At 32.0% G+C, this 19041-nt stretch overlaps 1 protein-coding gene across 1 annotated transcript in view; it reads right to left on the reverse strand.

Annotated features, from left to right (window-relative positions):
* Positions 1–891: 891 nt before the first annotated feature.
* The window catches only part of LOC132713084 (signal peptide, CUB and EGF-like domain-containing protein 1), a 71717-nt gene continuing 53567 nt past the window's right edge, over positions 892–19041 (reverse strand). The window contains exons 9-23 of the mRNA XM_060695546.1: positions 18569–18691; positions 13350–13466; positions 12555–12677; positions 11840–12052; positions 11198–11317; positions 10225–10420; positions 8790–8897; positions 8401–8504; positions 7693–7857; positions 6870–7037; positions 6275–6436; positions 5100–5303; positions 3432–3581; positions 2218–2291; positions 892–1761 (exon numbers count right to left, since the gene is read on the reverse strand). Of these exons, the coding sequence (XP_060551529.1) occupies positions 1618–1761; positions 2218–2291; positions 3432–3581; positions 5100–5303; positions 6275–6436; positions 6870–7037; positions 7693–7857; positions 8401–8504; positions 8790–8897; positions 10225–10420; positions 11198–11317; positions 11840–12052; positions 12555–12677; positions 13350–13466; positions 18569–18691 (2171 nt within the window). The 3' untranslated portion in view covers positions 892–1617. The remainder of the gene's footprint in view (positions 1762–2217; positions 2292–3431; positions 3582–5099; positions 5304–6274; positions 6437–6869; positions 7038–7692; positions 7858–8400; positions 8505–8789; positions 8898–10224; positions 10421–11197; positions 11318–11839; positions 12053–12554; positions 12678–13349; positions 13467–18568; positions 18692–19041) is intronic.

Raw genomic sequence — 19041 nt, forward strand, 5'->3', positions numbered from 1 at the left:
AAACCACCTACATTGTCCCAGTAGTTCAAGAACAACTTTGCGAATTCACCTCGCCGTTCCCCCAATGGGTTGGGCGGGCCGTTGTTGCAATTGACATGTGCCTAGGCGCATGCGCATTTAAAAGAAATGGTTTTTATTTGTTTGGGTCGTCAGACCAAACAAATAATGGTAGCGAAATTTCAGACTCTAATGCTGTTAATTGCAAATGCCGAAAGTAGTCCACTTTTTTGAAGCGGTTACTTCCCTTTATATGTACACTAACGCCGAAAAATTCAGGGGAGATCACTGCGTAAAGATGGTCAAATGACAGGCGCATTAATTTTCAAGCAAAATAATTTCCGAATGGTCGAAGATTTCTAATATTGTTTTATTCTTTATAGATATACAAGCTTATAGTAAGCTCTATGATTATTTGCATCTGTGTTAAACAACAGTTAGCGTCGTTACAAACCCTAATTTAGAATAATATGGTTTTCTTCAGGCCGTAAAAATAGAAATTCACCGTGGCCGAGGGGTTTGCGCGCTCGCTTAAGAAGCGAGAGGTCTGGAGTTCAAATCCCAGTTTAGGGCGACTCATTTTTTTTCAAATTGTTTACGTCAAATAAACATTGGATTGAATATCAGTGTTGCAATTAGTGTAATAGCCAATTTACTACAATAAAACGCTGGAAAGCATTGGTGGCACTATACAAAAACAAATTGGTTTATAATCTCACAACCTGCACCTTTCTTACATTCTGAGACCAAAACAAATTCAGCGCCTTCTGTGCTTCGATTTTAATAGTGTGCTAGATACAATGTGAAAATGTCACCAACTTTTATTTTCAGAATACATTAGGTCAAGATATTTATATACATGTTCATTATAAAGAAAGGAAAGCAAAACAAATATTAAATGAGAAAAGGTTTATTCACGTGTAATATACATTTATATTAGTAATAGATCATAAAAATGTTGTCATTTATTACTAAACATTGGAAAATAAATCAAAATAATTGTCTTTAAAATTCTATAATTAACATAGAAGTTTGACAAACGTTCTGTAAATGACATTCATATGTCTATAGTTGAAGATTATTTATCAAATTAATAGCCATTCTTGTGAACATAAGTATTAAAAGTACATCCCACCAAAATTTTACTTTCACACAATACATTATCAATTCCATCGTACTTTTCTTAAAGTAATTTCTATCGTCAAACAATTTATATGCACATGTTTTTAAAACAATGCTTTTAATAAAGTGTCTACAGTAAAATAAAAATAAACTCCCCTTATGCCATTCTCGGAACGAGAATCACTTTACACACCCTATTTACACATTACCGTGAAATCACAACACGTTTTATAAATAGAATCACAGTCTCACTTTCAAACATCGCCTCGTTTTCATTTGCAACTGCTTTCCGGAAATCAATGTCAAGGTCAGAATCGTTCTTATACTGATTCAGAAATGTGATCATAACCCATTACAAAATAAGGGTATTCGTGAAAAAAAGAAATTACGCAATCACAAAGCTTTTAGAAAGCAGTGCTTTAGTTTTTGGTCTTTAAAAATTGGAAACATTTTAAAATTGATTTTAAAAGCAATCGGACAAAAATTGATCACTGAATGTTAAGTGCTAAAGAATCTCATTACTTTTTTGGTAAGAAATTTAATAAAAGCCGGCGGCATTATAGTGTCTGTAACATTGGCATATTGAAAGTAAATCTGAGGCTTTGCAATTACTTCCATCAAGGCCAAAAGCAACTTCCGGTCCTGAAATAGATATAAAAATAGCATGGTTTGTTTGTACATGTATGTGACAGTAAAACATAATTCCATTGACACAAATTTTTTAAAACTATACTTTTCGATATACGCATGCATTAAGTTGAAGGGCAAGTTTTGTTTGTGTATGTATGTGACAGTATAACGTAATTCCATTGACACAATTTTTTTAAAACTATACTTTTCGATATACGCATGCATTAAGTTGAAGGGCAAGTTTTGTTTGTGTATGTATGTAAAAGAATAACATATCCCCAATCCCATCAATTGATGCATCTGTTTAAAAATATCCTCATGCATTAAATTGTATCAAGAGTAATGGTTGTTATTTTTAAGAAAGAATATACATTATTACATGGGGTGATCAATCTTTATATAAAACATACAAATATAGTTTCTTATTCAAAGGTATTGGCCTTTATCAAAACAGATGATTTTAAATACCTTTAGAACTGATTGATGTCTATCATACAATCTGCCATCTTCTACAATGCTCTCTATTAATCTCTCATAGTCGGCTAAAAAAACAGATAAAACAGTAAATATTTAATATAAAATGTTATATGACATAAGGTAATGATATATGACATAAAGTGATATAATGTGGTAAACGGTTGATTCAAAAATGACAAAATGTGAAGACGCATAATATACGGTGGTGTAATTTGACAAACTGTGATGTTATATGACATAATGTGATGTTATATGATATAATGTGATGTTATATGACATAAAGTGGTGTTGTATGGCATAAAATGATGTTATATGACATAATGTTATGTTACATGGCATAAAGTTATGTTATGATATCAGGTGATGTTAGATGGCATAAGGTGGTGTAAAATGACTTCGATGACGTAATATGACAATGATTTTATATGACATATGGTAATACTTTAGTTTAAACAATATTTTATTTATAAACATTACATTTACATGATAATTGACAAATAATAAATAGTACGGATTGAGTATGAAGCTTGAAAATCTTTTTTAGAGACTCTTTCCGTAAATATGGTAATACTTTATTACATTCAGTAATATTAAAAGGTGATTCTGTATAACATAAAGTTATGTTATATGACATGAGGTGGTGTAATATAAGATAAGATGATGCAACCTGACCAAGATGATGTTATATGATTATGGCGTTATATGACACAAGATGAAACTATATGACATAAGTTGGTTTTTTATGACATATGGATATGTAATTTGATATAAGTCGATATTATATGACATAACTGTTTTTTTGATTTGAAATTCGTAATCACATGTGCACATGTATAAGTTCTATATGACATTAATACATTAATTAAAATATTGTTTCGATGTCATATCATATAAAATTTAAGGTCATGTGGCATGAATATTGTTGTGATTATTTACGTTTTTCATTTTTTTGGTGATTTTCAGTCATTTAAATGATTATTCTGGAAAGAAATAGATAAGAGGAGGATTGAAATTGTGTAAAAGGGTTATTGGGTTTTTAGACCTTTATAAAAGGTACTATTTTTTTCAAAAAAAATTTTTCTAGACCGTTATGTCAAAACCTAAAGTTGAGCCCCTTTAAAATTTTTTTAAAACCCGTTTGGGAAAACAAAAGCTTACATTTTAAATTTTCATACCCAAAAAATCATTTTTTTTATTTTAGGGACTATATGTTACAAAGGGTATAGAAAAGCCTTTTCCTGTGTTCAGTCCATCAGACTGGAATTGAATCCACATCTTTTTAGATCTTGCCGTAAAAGCAATAGGTCTGTTTTCCTGTTCGCACGTTTCATATGTAACAGTAGAAAATTCATTTTCTGCAAAACAAAATGATGAAAATTAACATGCCATTGTATCCATACAGTTTACACATTTGGTTAGCTAAAGAGACTGAATTAAGCGAACAGGTTTTATAGTACTGCTAGACTTGACCTCAAGGTTATAAAATAGAGAAAATAAAGCTCCCTTAAGAAAGTCCAAAACGGCAAAATTAAAAATGTTGCAGGCTCGGTTTTATTGAGCCTGTTCATGGATGGTACTGTCAAGTGCAAACTACCGTCCATACCACACCCCCCCCCCCCCCCCCCGCCCCACCTACTGCACCGGCTTAAGCAGAATTCAACATTTAAACATTAAATGGTAAAGTTTTGAATTTAGAAACATCCACAGCAGAGGTATGATAAAAAAGATGTTTATAAAACTTATTTGAGTTCTGTCTCAAATCTCAGGATTTTCATTGGTCCCTGAACATTCTGTGGCAGTTTCTTACCAAACAAATACCTGAGGTCTGTGTTTGAGCTTGGAGAAAGTTTTTTATAACCTCAAACCAAGGTTGTTCGCACAACGTCGAAATAAAAGCGACATTTAAAAGTTATAGAAGCCAGAACTATCATTTGGTCCGTTATCGGGTGGTTAGAGTCGCTGACATTGAGGCACCTACCCCTTAGCTAAATCCAAATCCCGTCTGAAACTTTTAAATACTTCATGTGGGGAAACTATCTAGCTATTTTTAGAAAAAAGGTCGGTCGGTTCTATATAGATTCTCGCTCGTAACTAAACTAGCACAGAGAAGAACATGAGTTCTCTTTCTCAACCTTAAGCTTAAAATCGACGACATATGCTTAAGAGCGTCTGTGTACTTTGAAACCTTACCGGCCACAACTAAATTACATATTTTCATATTTTCGGAGGTATTTCCCTCAATAACATTTTTTTTTAAAAATCAACATTTTTTCTAACAATTTACATATCTAATGGCAATATATTTGTTGTTAAATTGCGAGGCAAAAAACAACACCAAAGTAACGATCACTTCGCAACTAAAAAGAGACACCATTTCATGGTCAAACAATCTAATAAAACCATAATATCATACATCGGTGATATATGAATGGCCAATAACTATGCTTTCCTTGACGCCATATATCGAAATAACCTTGCTTAATTTGGTGCCATGGGGCGCACACAGTTTTGATATTAAAATTTCCTCTCGTTATTAGGTTATAACAAACGAAATGATTATTATTGTTAATATTTGTTGTTTATTATGTACCTTTTATTATATACTGTTTGTCATGTACTTTTGTTATAATTACAATCAGTAACAAGTGCTGTTTTTTGTTTTTGTTTTTTTTTTTCAACAAAAATATCAAAACCGTTTTTATTCTTCTTCATTACTATCCTGGTTACTTCGTATTGGTCCTTACCGTCTAATATTGGCCTTGTGTTAAAATATTATAGTTTCAAAGCTGTTTAACATGCAAAGAAAGAAGATACTTAATATTATAGTATTAACTATTTCATAGTTAATTACATATTATCATATTGATATTTACTTGATTTGCGCATCACAAGCTTATCTCCACATTTGTCCGATTTCTGTAAATTGACTTCCGGTATGATAACGAGAATACGGCGTCCATTTGCTGGTCGTATCTTCCATACACACGTGACATTGACAGGATAATCCCCCGGGTAGTTGGGGGATTGAATTATCCCCTTTACGGCCTTTTTACTAAATTTTTCACCACAAACATGGCCTGAAATATGAATTATCATAGATAAAATACGAACATATTTCGGTCTTAATTCTTTATATTATTAATTGTAATTAATTATTTAATTCTTTACAATTATTCTTTGCATTATATGTTTAACTTACTCGGTCTCAAAAGATTTTCATGAAAGCTTATCATCACAATTTAATGATCAAACTATATACACTAAACAGTTTATAACCCTTTTGGGAGATTTTATTGTTTTTAAAAAAGCTAAACCCCTTCAAAAAAATTATTTTTTGACATTTGGGAATTTAAATTTTGTTTTTATACATTTTACGATTTTTTTATAAAAAAGTGACCCTTTTAGGTCCAAGGGGGCCCCGGGGGGGATTTTTTTTGTTCTTTTTAAATTGTTTTTATTTGTTTTTGTTTTTTGTTAAATTTTTATACAAAATGCAAGTCACTATAATATTTTTTTTACTTCTTCTTCTTTACATTCATCAATACATTTCGTATACCTTACATTATAAATTATTCATAATCAAGTTCGATAGATCTTCAATGCCAAGGACTCGAAGCCTCGGCTCCATGGTCCGCAAACCTATCGCTTTACTGACTTAATCTATAATCAAACTCATTGGGCGAGCGTAATAAGAATACTGCAGTACTTGTATTTTACAGAACTTGTTCTGCAGATTCTATATATAGAAACTTTTTTACTAATTTGAAAACTGCACAATTTGCTGATATTGCTTAACAAGTTTGTCCACTTTCATTTAAATCAACTTATACAATTTTTATTATATCATGATGGAAATTTGGATGATGGTTAGCCAACAGCGTAGATTTTGATCAGACTACACTGGCAAGCAGCCAAACATGGCAATATACTGATGGCAAAGGCCTTACAGTTGCACTTTCAATTATTATTCTACATAGCATCTGTTTTAATTAGCCTGTACACTGTTTTTTACTTAAAAACATGTAAAAATGTAGAAAATAAGGAATACTTTTGCACATAGAAAGATCCGTAGATGCCACAGTATCCGTTGTTGTATCTTTTGGACATTTAAGGCAGAAATCTTGTCCCGATTTGGCTTGGTAGAATCCTCTTGCGCATGCTTCACATTTAGATTTAGTGACGTCATAAAAGTAACCAGCGTCACATGTTTCTGTTGAAAAGGTCAAAAGGTCAAAGTTACTGATTACACATAATTATGTTCGCATGTTTATAAAATATAATGCATACAGATAGTCTAAGGGAGATCACTATGTACTGATGTAAAAAAATGGACACACAAACAAAACTAAACAAAAAAAAAATTAAAATAGCGTTGAATGTCAACAAAAACTTATTTTTTACATATTATTTTTCAAAGTCTTAAATTAAAAAAATATATATTATTTATCTTTAATATCATATAAATTATTAATGAAGTAGCAATTAATGAAAATTCAACTGTAAAAAAATTACGGAATTTTGACTATTAATGACTATTTCTTCATAATAAGTAACACATCTGTAAAAAAAAAGAGAATTTATATTAAATACATTATAACAGAATACTTTAAGAAAGACGATAGGATAACTCAGGATGTTTGTACCTCTTGCTTCGCACTGCTTAAAACTTGTGGAGGCGGTTGATTTAGTATCCAAACCTCCGGCGCATTTTTGGCAAGACAGGCGTCCGTACTCGGGTTGATACGAACCTTTAGGGCACGGCTTACAGGGCTTCAAACCATTTTGTGAATAATAACCAGGGTCGCAAAGTACTGTAAAACAAAAATAAGTATCTCAGGGAACAATTGGTGGTGTTTTCTTTTTGTTGTCTGAATTCAATTCCATACGTATATGCGCTGTTTTATTATGCTAAAAACTTTAATAAATTTATAACCATGTGACAATACTGTGTTACATTAAGATTGTTTTCCTACAAGGAAGCATTTTGTGAGAGTGTATAAATGTAATTAGGGGGAGGGGGGTCTTGTTGGCGTGTGTCTGCTAGTGTTTGTTTAAATTGCGTGTGTTCTGTTGTTGTTGTTTTTGTGTTTGACGTTGTTTTTAGTGGTGGTGCCGTTGCTGTTGTTGTTTTCTTTGCTAATATTTTACATGTTGCTGGTAGTGGTGGTATTACTGGTGCTGTTGTTGCCATTGTTGTTTTTTGTTGTTGTTTTATTGGTTGTTTATTGTTGTTGCTTTTGTTGTTGTTTTCATGTACCATATTTATTCCTAATATTTTACATGTTGATGCTGCCGCTGTTGCTTATCAGACCTATAACTTTTGAATTCTTTAATGTTTAAGACAAAGAAATGACAAAAACAATCTGATGTAGAACAGCATACACATTCAGCATAACAGAATGATTTAACATTATCTAAACAAAACATAAAAACATTCAGTACTTTGTACGTAAGCAAATGATTTACCCATGCAGTCAGCTTCACTAATCGCCCCGTGTATACCGACATCTGGAGGGTTCTTCGGGCATTTTTTGCACGTGTTTTGTGCCTCTTCATCTTGATAGTAGCCTGGCAGACATAAACTGCATACTTTCGCTTTCTTGTCATAATACGTGCCTTTGGAACAACCGACTGTTAAAAAAGGAAATAAATTATTTACATCATGCAATGTGTGATTTTTATATATCAGGAAATAAGTTTGTTTATATTGGATATGTAATTTTATTAATACACATGTACATGTATCTCAATGCAGTATTGTATTATTTAACAATATTTGTTTATAATTGCGTACATTTGCTCGGTAGGTATTTCCCTTTTACTCTTGGCTAAAATGAAATAGATTATATATTCTTATTGCCATTTTAGCATACATGAAAATTCGTATTGACATGTTATCATAAACGAAAATTCATATTGATTTTTAGCGTTAAACGAAAATGGTTTTTGACATTTTAGCATAAACGAAAATTCGTATTGACATTTTAGCATAAATGAAAATTCTAATTGACATTTTAGAGTGAAATGGAAATAATATACTAACTACGACGGACAAAACGTCACCGAAACATTACACACACCATGTCGGTCGAAAGAAGTGGGTTGATTTTAAAAAGAATATTTATTTACACATATAAATACAGTCAAACCTTTATTTAAAGATCAACTACATACCACATGTATCTTTCAGTAGCATCCAGTTTTTATTACATGATTTATCGTAGCCTCTCGGAGACTTGAATTTTGTCTTGTCAGCCCTGCACGTGCGTTCAGCATAGCTAAAACATAGACATAAAAATTGTGAGAAAAAAAAAACAAATGCCTGAAACAAAACTTGAAAGAAATAAATAAACGACAACATTTTCAGAATTTGTGATAATATAAAACGAAAAGTTGGAGTTTCCAGACTAATCCTTTTCGTATTGATTGTCAATGTAATGTATGTATAAAAATGTTCTCATGTGACGAAACAAAATATGTTTAAACCAAAATGCGAATAAAATTGTTTCATCTAATTTCTTTGAAATAATGTATCTTTTGAATTAAGTAAACACAAAACTTACCCGAACACAAAATCGTTTTTCTTAATCGTCTTGCCAAGCTTCTTCACTATTTTCTTCAGTCTTTTCTCTATTTTACTCATTTCACAACGCACGTCGCATTTTCTGTTTTTTATAAAAGAAAATGTTTTATTTAAAAGAAATGAAATATATACCCCAACTTTATTGGACCAAAAGGTTAACAAACAACGCAAAATATTTAAAACCGGGAAAGAATTTTTCATATAACTTTAAAAAAAAAGGCATATTTCCCGCAGGGAAAGGTTTTCTTTAAAAAAAAACCAGTCCCCAAAAAAAAGCAAGGAAAGGGTCCTGATAGCCCCAGAAACCCCTCACCCAAAAAAGAAATAAAGAAAAGATCACCAGGTTTTTCTGGGGAAAAAGCTACAAACCCCAAAAAATCTAAAGCTATTGATTGTATACATGTGGAGTCCTAAAAAGGAATTTCCCTATATAACTTTCGATAAACTTAGTGACACACAAATGTGATATTTTTAACATCATTTGTATGATTTAATATATAACCTTGATTTATATAACCCTGATTTATATTACCTTGATTTATGTCACCTTGATTTATGTAACCTTGATTTTTGTAACCTTGATTTATGTAACCTTGATTTATAAAGTCTTGAACAATTTCTGCTCAGGTGAGCTCAGTGGTGAGTAAGAAAGAATGGTTTAACATAAAAAAAGAACGGTTTCTGGTAAAAAGTGCCAATAAAAACAAAAAGGAAGGATTATTTGCATGTACATGTATATAAATATAAAATGAAATTCTCATAAATTAAAAAATAATGGTTACATATTAAAAGAGAATTTTCATATACATACATTTTTTGTATTAACAGCATAACAAATGATATTCATTGTGATAAACATTATTTGGAAAAGTTTCTTATTTCTCGTATTTATAAGATATTAATTTTTTATACTATAAAAGAGTCCCTTATTCATTAAAGGCACATTATGAACCAGAAAGGAATAAAAAATTTACTTCCTTAGAAAAAGGCAACTTGATACATTAGTTGTATAACATTTAAATAATAATATAAGAGCATGTTACATGCTTGTGACCTAAAAAGTAGCACTAAATGTGAAATAATTTGTCACAAAAGTAGCACAATGTATACAAAGTAGTATTTTGACTTCCATACAAAACACTTAATCACTATTTTTGTACTAATTGCCCAAATAAAATGCAACAGAAGAAAAAGATGGTTCGCGTAATTGGTCAATGGGTATCTTTTTGAAAATTATAAAAGTACTCTGAAAATAAAAAGCCGTTTAGAAATATAAAATAAAAGCATTCCTTGGGCATATCGGGCCTTTAACAAGAGCTTATATAATTAATAGGTGGACTTTTGTTCACATATTACAGGAATGAAGGAAATTTGATAATTACATGAAGGACTTTCTTTCGGAATTATTTTATGGCCCTAAAAAGTTTAAGGTTTCACTGAATCTATTGTACTTACTCCTAAGCTGGTCCTTCGCTTTGTAGGTAAGCTCAAAATCTACAGTAATTATGAAGCTTATAAGTGGCATCCGACCACGCCGGGTTCGAAGCCTTTTACAGTCGAGTGTCAGGTCGTCCACCACACAGTTATCTTGACATTTGAACCTCTTTTGACCTGTAATTTAAATAATTGTTTAAAATACCATAACACCGTCTTCCTCACTACTGCAATTTAGACAGCAATCAGAATTGATTGGGGGAAAAAAACAGAAAAAAATGGGAAATTTAAAAACAATATGCGTATAGGAGAACAGAAGAAACGACTACTGTCTATAAAACAGCGTCTTCGACTATTCTAAACGCTTGATGTTATAACAAGGCCTAGATGATGTAGACTTTTGTTAAGTTATAAAGTGCCACAACTCTGTCAAAATCCAAGTTAGAGTTATGAAACTTAGATGGTGGCCACCTATTATGCTTTCTAATAAGGGTGTGAAGTTTCAATCCATTCCCTTTCGTATTTTCGAAAATACCAACTTGCACGCAAAATCTTAACCATCCTCGGTGCCTAAGTGAGTACAATTTCCCCACCTATGCTTTGAATATTCAAGCTAAAAATGGCAGTGGCTTGTTGACTTTTTGTAGAGCTAAGATCATCATCAGACACATTAAAACTTAAGACATCTTTTAAGCCTCTGTTCCAAACAAAATTCTGGACAGCCCAATAAATTCTACTTTAGTTACAACTTTTATGTTGTTTTCATCATATTTACTACGTATATTTTCTTTTAAGATGTTTATGATGCACCCTGAATTAAACTTCTTTCAAAAAATATGTTCTGTTAGGAAAATATTGGATATATTTACTATATCTGTATAAATTCTACTATTACCGAGGGTGTGGGGGTACAAACCTCAAGTACAATGTATAAGTATGCAAAAGAGAACTTACCATTTAATATTCCGGTTATATTCTGTGCCATCTGTGTACGTATGGATTTCTTTTTCTTGCAAATTTTCTCAGAAAAGCTAAATTTCACTTTTTTAGACAAGTTAGGAGCTGCTATGTGTGCTGCAAAGAAACAAGTTTTATAGTTCAAAATATAAAGTTGCATGCCTCCATATCAGCCAAAAATATTTCAAGACAATCAATCCTGAGAAAACTGTCAACAATTCAAGAAAAAAAAAATACATGTTAAATGTAATGAATGATGGATTTTGCAGTATTTATATCACCATATTTGTACTGCATGACTAACGCAGTAAAGGCTATATTTTTTATTATTACAAAATTAATGTATTATTTTTTGCAAATTTCCGTTGATTTTAAGTGCCGTTTGCGTTGTGTAAATTACTTTCTTTGTTCTTTTTATAACATATCTATATCTTTATTGTTTTACTTTTTAATACATTTTAAGAATTTTCATGAAAATTAGAATGAATATGGAGGCATGCTGCTTTAAAACAAAATGACAGAGAAAGTTTTGATAAGTCGTTGGTGGCTAAATATCAAGGCTGTGAACAAAAGGAATGTCGAAAATAAGATATAAGAAGACCATTTGAAAATTTTTTATATAGATAAAGAAACACGTACAGGAACAAGATGGCAGCTCAACTTTCTTAATATCGTGATCCCATCTGTACTGCGTGCCCGGTCCACAATGTGTTCTCATTTCGGATAGATCAGATTCGGATAAAAATCGTTCGCCTTCGCTGCACTTGTGTATACAAAGAGTATCTTCCCTTTGTACTTTACATGAGAAGTTGCTAGCAGGAGGAGCACTCAATTCATTGCAGGTCTTTTCCGCTAGATGAAAAGAAATTGCATATGTCAATATATCAAAATTGAATAATTCTACAGTTGTTGACTTTTGTTTTGTTTGTGTTTGGTTTCTTTCTCACCAAAAGTTTAAAAAAGCTCAAGTTTTCGGTTTTTATTGGACATTAATAGCAAATCAGTCCGTATTTTATTAAGGACCGACAATTAGGCATTAAAACTTTTATTACATGTTACAGACAGCACATTTAAACATACAGGTTTTAACTCATTTTGTGTCGCCATTTTGTTTTCTTCTGTGAATGTGTGCCCCTGAGTATTAACTCGTTCTTCATCAGTAAATAACTGGTGCTAAAAAAGTCTGACATTCGACGTGATTAGTCTTTCAGCAGACAATTATGCAAAAATATAAGTCCGCCATTCGACGTCATTCGTTCTTTTCATTGCGATTCAGTAACTCACGGGAGTTAACTACTCAATTAAAATTACAACAACAATTGTTCAAGATTTTAATATTGCAACAAGTACTTACCTATGCAATCTTTTCCATTTTTATGTAATTTGAAGCCAGAGTTACATAAACATTGGAATCCACCAACAGTATTACTACAGTCTTGCTGGCAACCTCCGTTATTGTCAGAACATTCGTCCCTATCTGCAAGGTTAACAAAAATATGGAAGACTATTTACGTAAAAGTTACACTATGCTTTCGTGTATAATAATTGTGCTTGTGGTTAGCGCAAACGCGTTCTTGTGTGATGACGTCTCCTAGGCCATCTTGATAATGTAAGGTAAGTAAGTTTTTTGTGCAGTGTAATCAGTACTAAAGAGTAATCTCCCTTTTTGATCATGATTTCCACGTTAAGTTTCGTCATATTTTAGGAAAAATATTTATTTTTTCCCAATTATTTAGAAAAACTATCTATAATTTGCTCAATTATTTAGTAATAATAAAAATTATTTAAGAAAATTATCTATTTTGCCCAATTACTTTGTGAAATAGTTATTTTTCATTTAATTATTTCATAACTGCAGTTATGAAATGTAAAAAACATACTGATACAATAGGTACAGTTACCGCAGATAAAAAGATGATAAGGTATACTAAATTACTACGAATAGATTATAACCGTAAAAATACTTAAGAGATGAAAAAGAAACACAGTTTGTAGCAGCGTTTCTTCTTTGCAATAAACTATCTCAAGTCACGTGCTTCAGGTCACGTGCGACACTAAGAAAGCCTATAAAGCCGCGTTATTATTTACAAAAGATGTCTTCCCAGCAGGAGTGATAACGAAGTGTATAAAATTATAAATAGATATATACCAGCACAATGAGATATCCCGTATCTGTCATATCCTGGCATGCACGTGCAGAGGTAACTTCCGGGAGTATTTATACAGATGTGATCACATGTTGTCTTCACGTCACATTCGTCAACATCTATAGAATATATATAAATAATACTTGTTTAAGTAAGTTTGTTTGTTTGTTTCTATAGTTGTTGTTGTTGTTGTTGCTTAACATGCATACTTCTGCACGGAATAACAGAGTTATAAATATTTATAGCTTCCGATCAAAGGGACACAAACAACAAAAGAAGAAACGGTAACAAAATTAATGTATCAAACTTTAAAGTGAGACAACCATCAACGTATCCTGGTATGTTACCTCGGACACAATTTTGAAATATTCAAGTTATTTAGAGTAACCACAAAAATCCATACAGACGTCTTGAAGACATTTAGTTACTTTATGTTTTAGAGAATACTGCAACGTATACATGAGTTTTATTAAATTGTCTCTCAATTGTCTTTAGCTGTTTGCTAAAATGTATTTTTACTGCTCCAGAACGATATATCTCGTTGTGAAACCCCCATTTTTAAAGAGCTTTGTTTAAAAACGCCATTAGATCAACTACAAGGGACTTTGTTGCTTTGTAAATTGTCATTTAAGTTGGGAAAAGCCCTGTCAAAAGAAAACGATTCTGCCGCACTTGGTGAACGTTGAGAAGCTGTAAATCGAACACGGCAGTGTTACAGACGGACGTTACAGAGTAAAAATCAAAGCACTGAATGTACTGATGGGGAGGCTATGAGAGAATGTTTCAGACTTATAGTTTCTTTTCTTTTTGCTTAAAATATGCTACCAAAATAAAAAGATATGCACATTGCGCTATTTATCCTTACTGTTGTGTTCAACCATTCATATATATGGTTAATGAGGTTGACTATTCATTTTGTTAATATTCCAGAACATTTAATTAAGGTCTACATTCGGACTGTTAATCATGCAAATTTTGAAAAACCTAAACTGTCAATAATAAATGACATACCAGCAAGTATGACGACTGTTCATTATCAGATAACAATAACATTTTACAACTGACGGTTCCTTATCAAAATATTCTAGGACTGTTCATCATAAATATTTTATGTCATTTTAATATTATTGAATGATAATAACAACTGCAGTGATGCAACATTTTTATTGAACATAAAAATTATACACGTTTAGATGTACCATAATTGAGATCAATAAGATACTGTCTTGTGATGAGTATTAACATTCATGCTCTACGGACAGAAGGTTGTCTTCTTCAGAAGCAAATCTCGAATAAAATCACGTTTCAGAAAATTAATCCCATTTCATTACTGACGGCGTCGGATAATATTAAAGCTAAATATTTCTTGAAAAAATACATCTCTGCAAAGCTTATTCAAAACTGAATCAACCTAAGTGAAAATTGATCAGGAAGTTATATCTTCTTTTTTTTACCGCCAACACTCAACACTCAACCAACTTATGGTAGTTAATCGATAGATTCTACGTGTATTTTTAAACCTCACTAGCTTGAAATATATACTGCGGAAAATCTGTTGTTAACAGGGTGTGCGGTTATTACGTAGGGTTTTCCCTGTCGACCATTTCCCGCAAATAGATGAGAACATCGAAGCCGTCAGTGCTATGAATGGTGTTATAAATGGCGTGTTTTGGAAGTTTTTGTTGAAACTTCTCCAAATACCTCCAGAAGCGTGCACGTCGCGGAGAAGGCACACGGAAGGTCATAGTCAAGTCATCATAAGTACCAGAGGTGATTGGTTGACCTGTCGTGACTTACTCTGGAGGTTTGGCGCTAATAGATGCCGTTTTTGTTGTCGTCAGTCAGAAAGTTGATGCCTTGACGGTATTGTCGTCTCCTTTACCACCAAAGAACGAAGAATGGGCTTCCAGGAAGAATCTGCTTGAAAAAGACGTCCCAGATGCTATAATCTCGGACATATGGTTATTCCGGCGCCGAGTATAAATAAACTTAAAACACACACACTTTTGTTGAAAACAAAACATTCTAACACGACCCGCATTTTTCCCTATTGAACATAGAAGAGCCGAAAGTGTGTGTTATTATGCTATAAAATCACTGTTTGACGTTCTATATTTAGATATGTGACGTAATCATTATACACGTTACGTAACAACTAAAATGTGACGCGCTGACAATAAGTACGGAAACAAATCAGCCGCAATTAAGCTTATTATAATGCACGGCAGCATTTATTTGTTGATGTCGTGTTAGTCTGTTAGAATCGAAATAATATATCCAAATCGGTGATTTTCTTACTTGATAACATCACTGTTTGTCGTTCGGGTGCGCATCATTATATCACTCGGGCTACGCCCTCGTGATATAATTCCCCGCATCCGAACTCCAAACAGTGATGTTATTGAGCAATAAAATCACAGTTTGGGATATATTATTTCTTAAACATCACATTTTCTGTAGTAATTTTTAGCTCACCTGTCACAAAGTGACAGGGTGAGCTTTTGTGATCGCTTTTCGTCCGGCATCCGTAAACTTTTACTTTAAATGACATCTCCTCATAAACCACTAAGCCAATTTCATCCAAACTTCACAGGAATGTTCCTTTGGTGGTCACCTTTGAAAATTGTTCAAAAATTTAATTCCATCCAGAACTCTGGTTGCCATGGCAACCAAAAGAAAAAACTTTAAATATCTTCTTCTAAAAAACCCAAAGAGCTAAGGCTAAGATATTTGGCATGAAACATCTTCTAGTGAGTGTCTACTAATTTTTTTCAAATAAAAGCCTTGGGGTCAAAATTGGCCCGCCCCAGGGGGTCATTGATTTTCACTATATGCATATAGTAAAAACTTAAAAAAATCTTCTTTTAAAGAACCCAAAGAGCTAGAGCTAAGATATTTAGCATGAAACATGTTCTAAAGGATGTCTACCAAGTTTGTTCAAATAAGAGTCCTGGGGTCAAAATTGGCCCCGCCCGGGGGGTCATTGATTTTCCTTATATGTGTATAATAGCAAAAACTTAAAAAATCTTTTTTGAAAAAAAAAAACCAAATAGCTAGAGTTTAGATACTAAGCATGAAACATCTTCTAGTGAGTGTCTACCAAATTTGTTAAAATAAAAGCCCTGGGGTTTAATTTGGTCCCGCTCCTGGGGCCTATATACAGGTGAGCGACTTCAGGGCCATCTTGGCCCTCTTGTTCAAGTGTTGTAAAATGAATAAGAAATTCCTCTTATGCCGCCCATTATTTTTAGAACACAACCATAAAAGTTCTTTTTTTTTATTTTTCAAATAAACATTTATCACTTCAGCGCGAGCAAATATCGGTTTCAAATTAAAGTTTCGTAAGATATGTTAATGACTTCCCGATGCTCGACTGTAAGTAATTTGTATATGTATGCGGTTTTTTTTGTTTTTGTTTTTTTTGTTTTTGTTTTTTAATTAAAGCTTCTTATTCTTTAATATTTTTTATGTATCTCATAATCTGTATTGAAAATTTGAATTTTATTACAAATGGACTATCAAATTATGATGTATGCCCTAGAATTGAATAAACTTTCTAATTACACAATACGGGGTCATACTGATCTTTGCGTCTTTCTCTGAAATACTTATTTCCTTGTTAAAACATATTTGACCACATATTTCTGTCAATTAACTGTTCACTTTACTTCCGATTTTGTTGTACGGAAACACATGTTTCTATTTGTGTTTTCTAATCAATTCGAATCTATAATCAGTTTAATGGGATCACCACCGGGTAAACGACTACTAGGTACTTTGGTCATGTTTTTTACCACAAATATTTGAATGTTTCTATTGGGATTAAAATGAGCATATTTAACTAAACAACTGTTTGTATAAATTCCTGACCTGTCTAATTCTAATTATGAGATTAGTGAATATATAAGACTTTCACTACAAAATATTCCTAAACAAAAGAGCACATGTTTAAATTTATTCCTATACAAATAAAAGATCAGAGTAGGGATCTGTCAATTACCAAAGATACTTTTATGTTAAAAGTTTGATTAATGAATTATGTAAGATGAAAATATAAGTATTGCTTTTTTTATTTTGCTAATGTAAAATGTAATATTGTGCTGGGATTTTGTCGGAGGTCCTTAGGGGTTTTGTAGTTAAATAGTTTTTTTTCGGCGATAATGGTTAAAGAATAAAATGTTTTTAAACTATATGTTCATCACCATCAGTGAATTTTTAGTTAAATGTATGCAAAATATTTACTAAACAGCTATATGATTTAGCGGTTTATGAGCGTTTTCCGCGTACAGCCTCCTGGGGTGTACAAATAAGTTAGTTTTCCTTAGTTATCACGCAAGCATGATCCATGTCTCTGATGTAAGCGACAGTTAACAATTATTTGTCTTTAAAAAATATTAAGGACTATTAATAGTTTATAACAACAAAAGCACATGCATGATATTGAGAATACGTAGTTGCAACGTTCTAGTTAATGACCCGTCATAAACAGTTGGTCGCTGCGTAGTAATTGGAAAGTTGTTATCAAAAATAATAAAGAATATTTGCCACTGAATTAAAGCATTTACTTATAAATTTTCATTTATGCTTTTTGTTAAAAAAATATGGATACAGTTATTATTTTGAAGGGTTTTCATACCAGAACTATTTAATACAGACGTACGTAATATGCCTAAACCTGATTACCGCGGCAGTATGACGTCACGGAGTAGTGATTTAAACAAAAATCAAGAATTTTTCAGAGAATTATTATCTTTACAAATTGCAGATATGAAATTAAAGAATGAAAATATTTTCATATTGTAAATGTCTGTGATGAGTGATGAGTCAGCTTAGAAAAAATCAAAGTACTATTTTTTGACCTGATTACCGTGGCAGTATGACGTCACGGAGTAGTGATTTAAACAAAAATCAAGAATTTTTCAGAGAATTATTATCTTTACAAATTGCAGATATGAAATTAAAGAATGAAAATATTTTCATATTGTAAATGTCTGTGATGAGTGATGAGTCAGCTTAGAAAAAATCAAGGTACTATTTTTTGACCTGATTACCGCGGCAGTAAGATTTGACAGACAGTTATTAACATTGGGTCGGCATAGCCTCCCCAAAAATGAATATACAAACTATAAGGGAAGGCAATCCCCTAAGGCATATTGGCTTAAACACCTTGTCGAAAAAAATGCAAAAAAAGCAAACTATAATATAAAGGGAAACAACCTACCTTGGCATGTTTTCTGATCTTTCTGTACTTTGTAACCAAGTGGGCAAAGACATTCATAGCCGCCGTCAAAGTTAACACATTCATTACTACATCCACCATTATTTACTGCACACTCATCTATATCTAGTAGGAAAAATAGACATATATATATAGAGTAAAATGCAATAATAATATTAAATAAATAACAAACTCTATATTATCAATATAGCGCTTTTAATGTTTTCTTATCATATCTTTAGCCGATTTTTTAATAAACAATAATCAACTAATTGCGTTTTGTCGCGGAGAACGTTACCGTTTAGCGTTCCCGCATTTTTTTTTCATGACGTTGCGTCATTTGTTTATCATAGTCTGTCCCATTAAAAGATTGAAATGAACTTTTACCTGGTACGAATTAACAAAACCAGGTTAAATAAAAAACAAACTTTTTTGTAAACTAAAAAAAGTCACTCTCGAGATTTTTCGGGATTTTT

The sequence above is a fragment of the Ruditapes philippinarum genome, unplaced genomic scaffold (genome assembly GCF_026571515.1).
Source record: "Ruditapes philippinarum isolate M1 unplaced genomic scaffold, ASM2657151v2 ctg2747_1_1_1_1, whole genome shotgun sequence".
Classification (NCBI taxonomy): domain Eukaryota; kingdom Metazoa; phylum Mollusca; class Bivalvia; order Venerida; family Veneridae; genus Ruditapes; species Ruditapes philippinarum.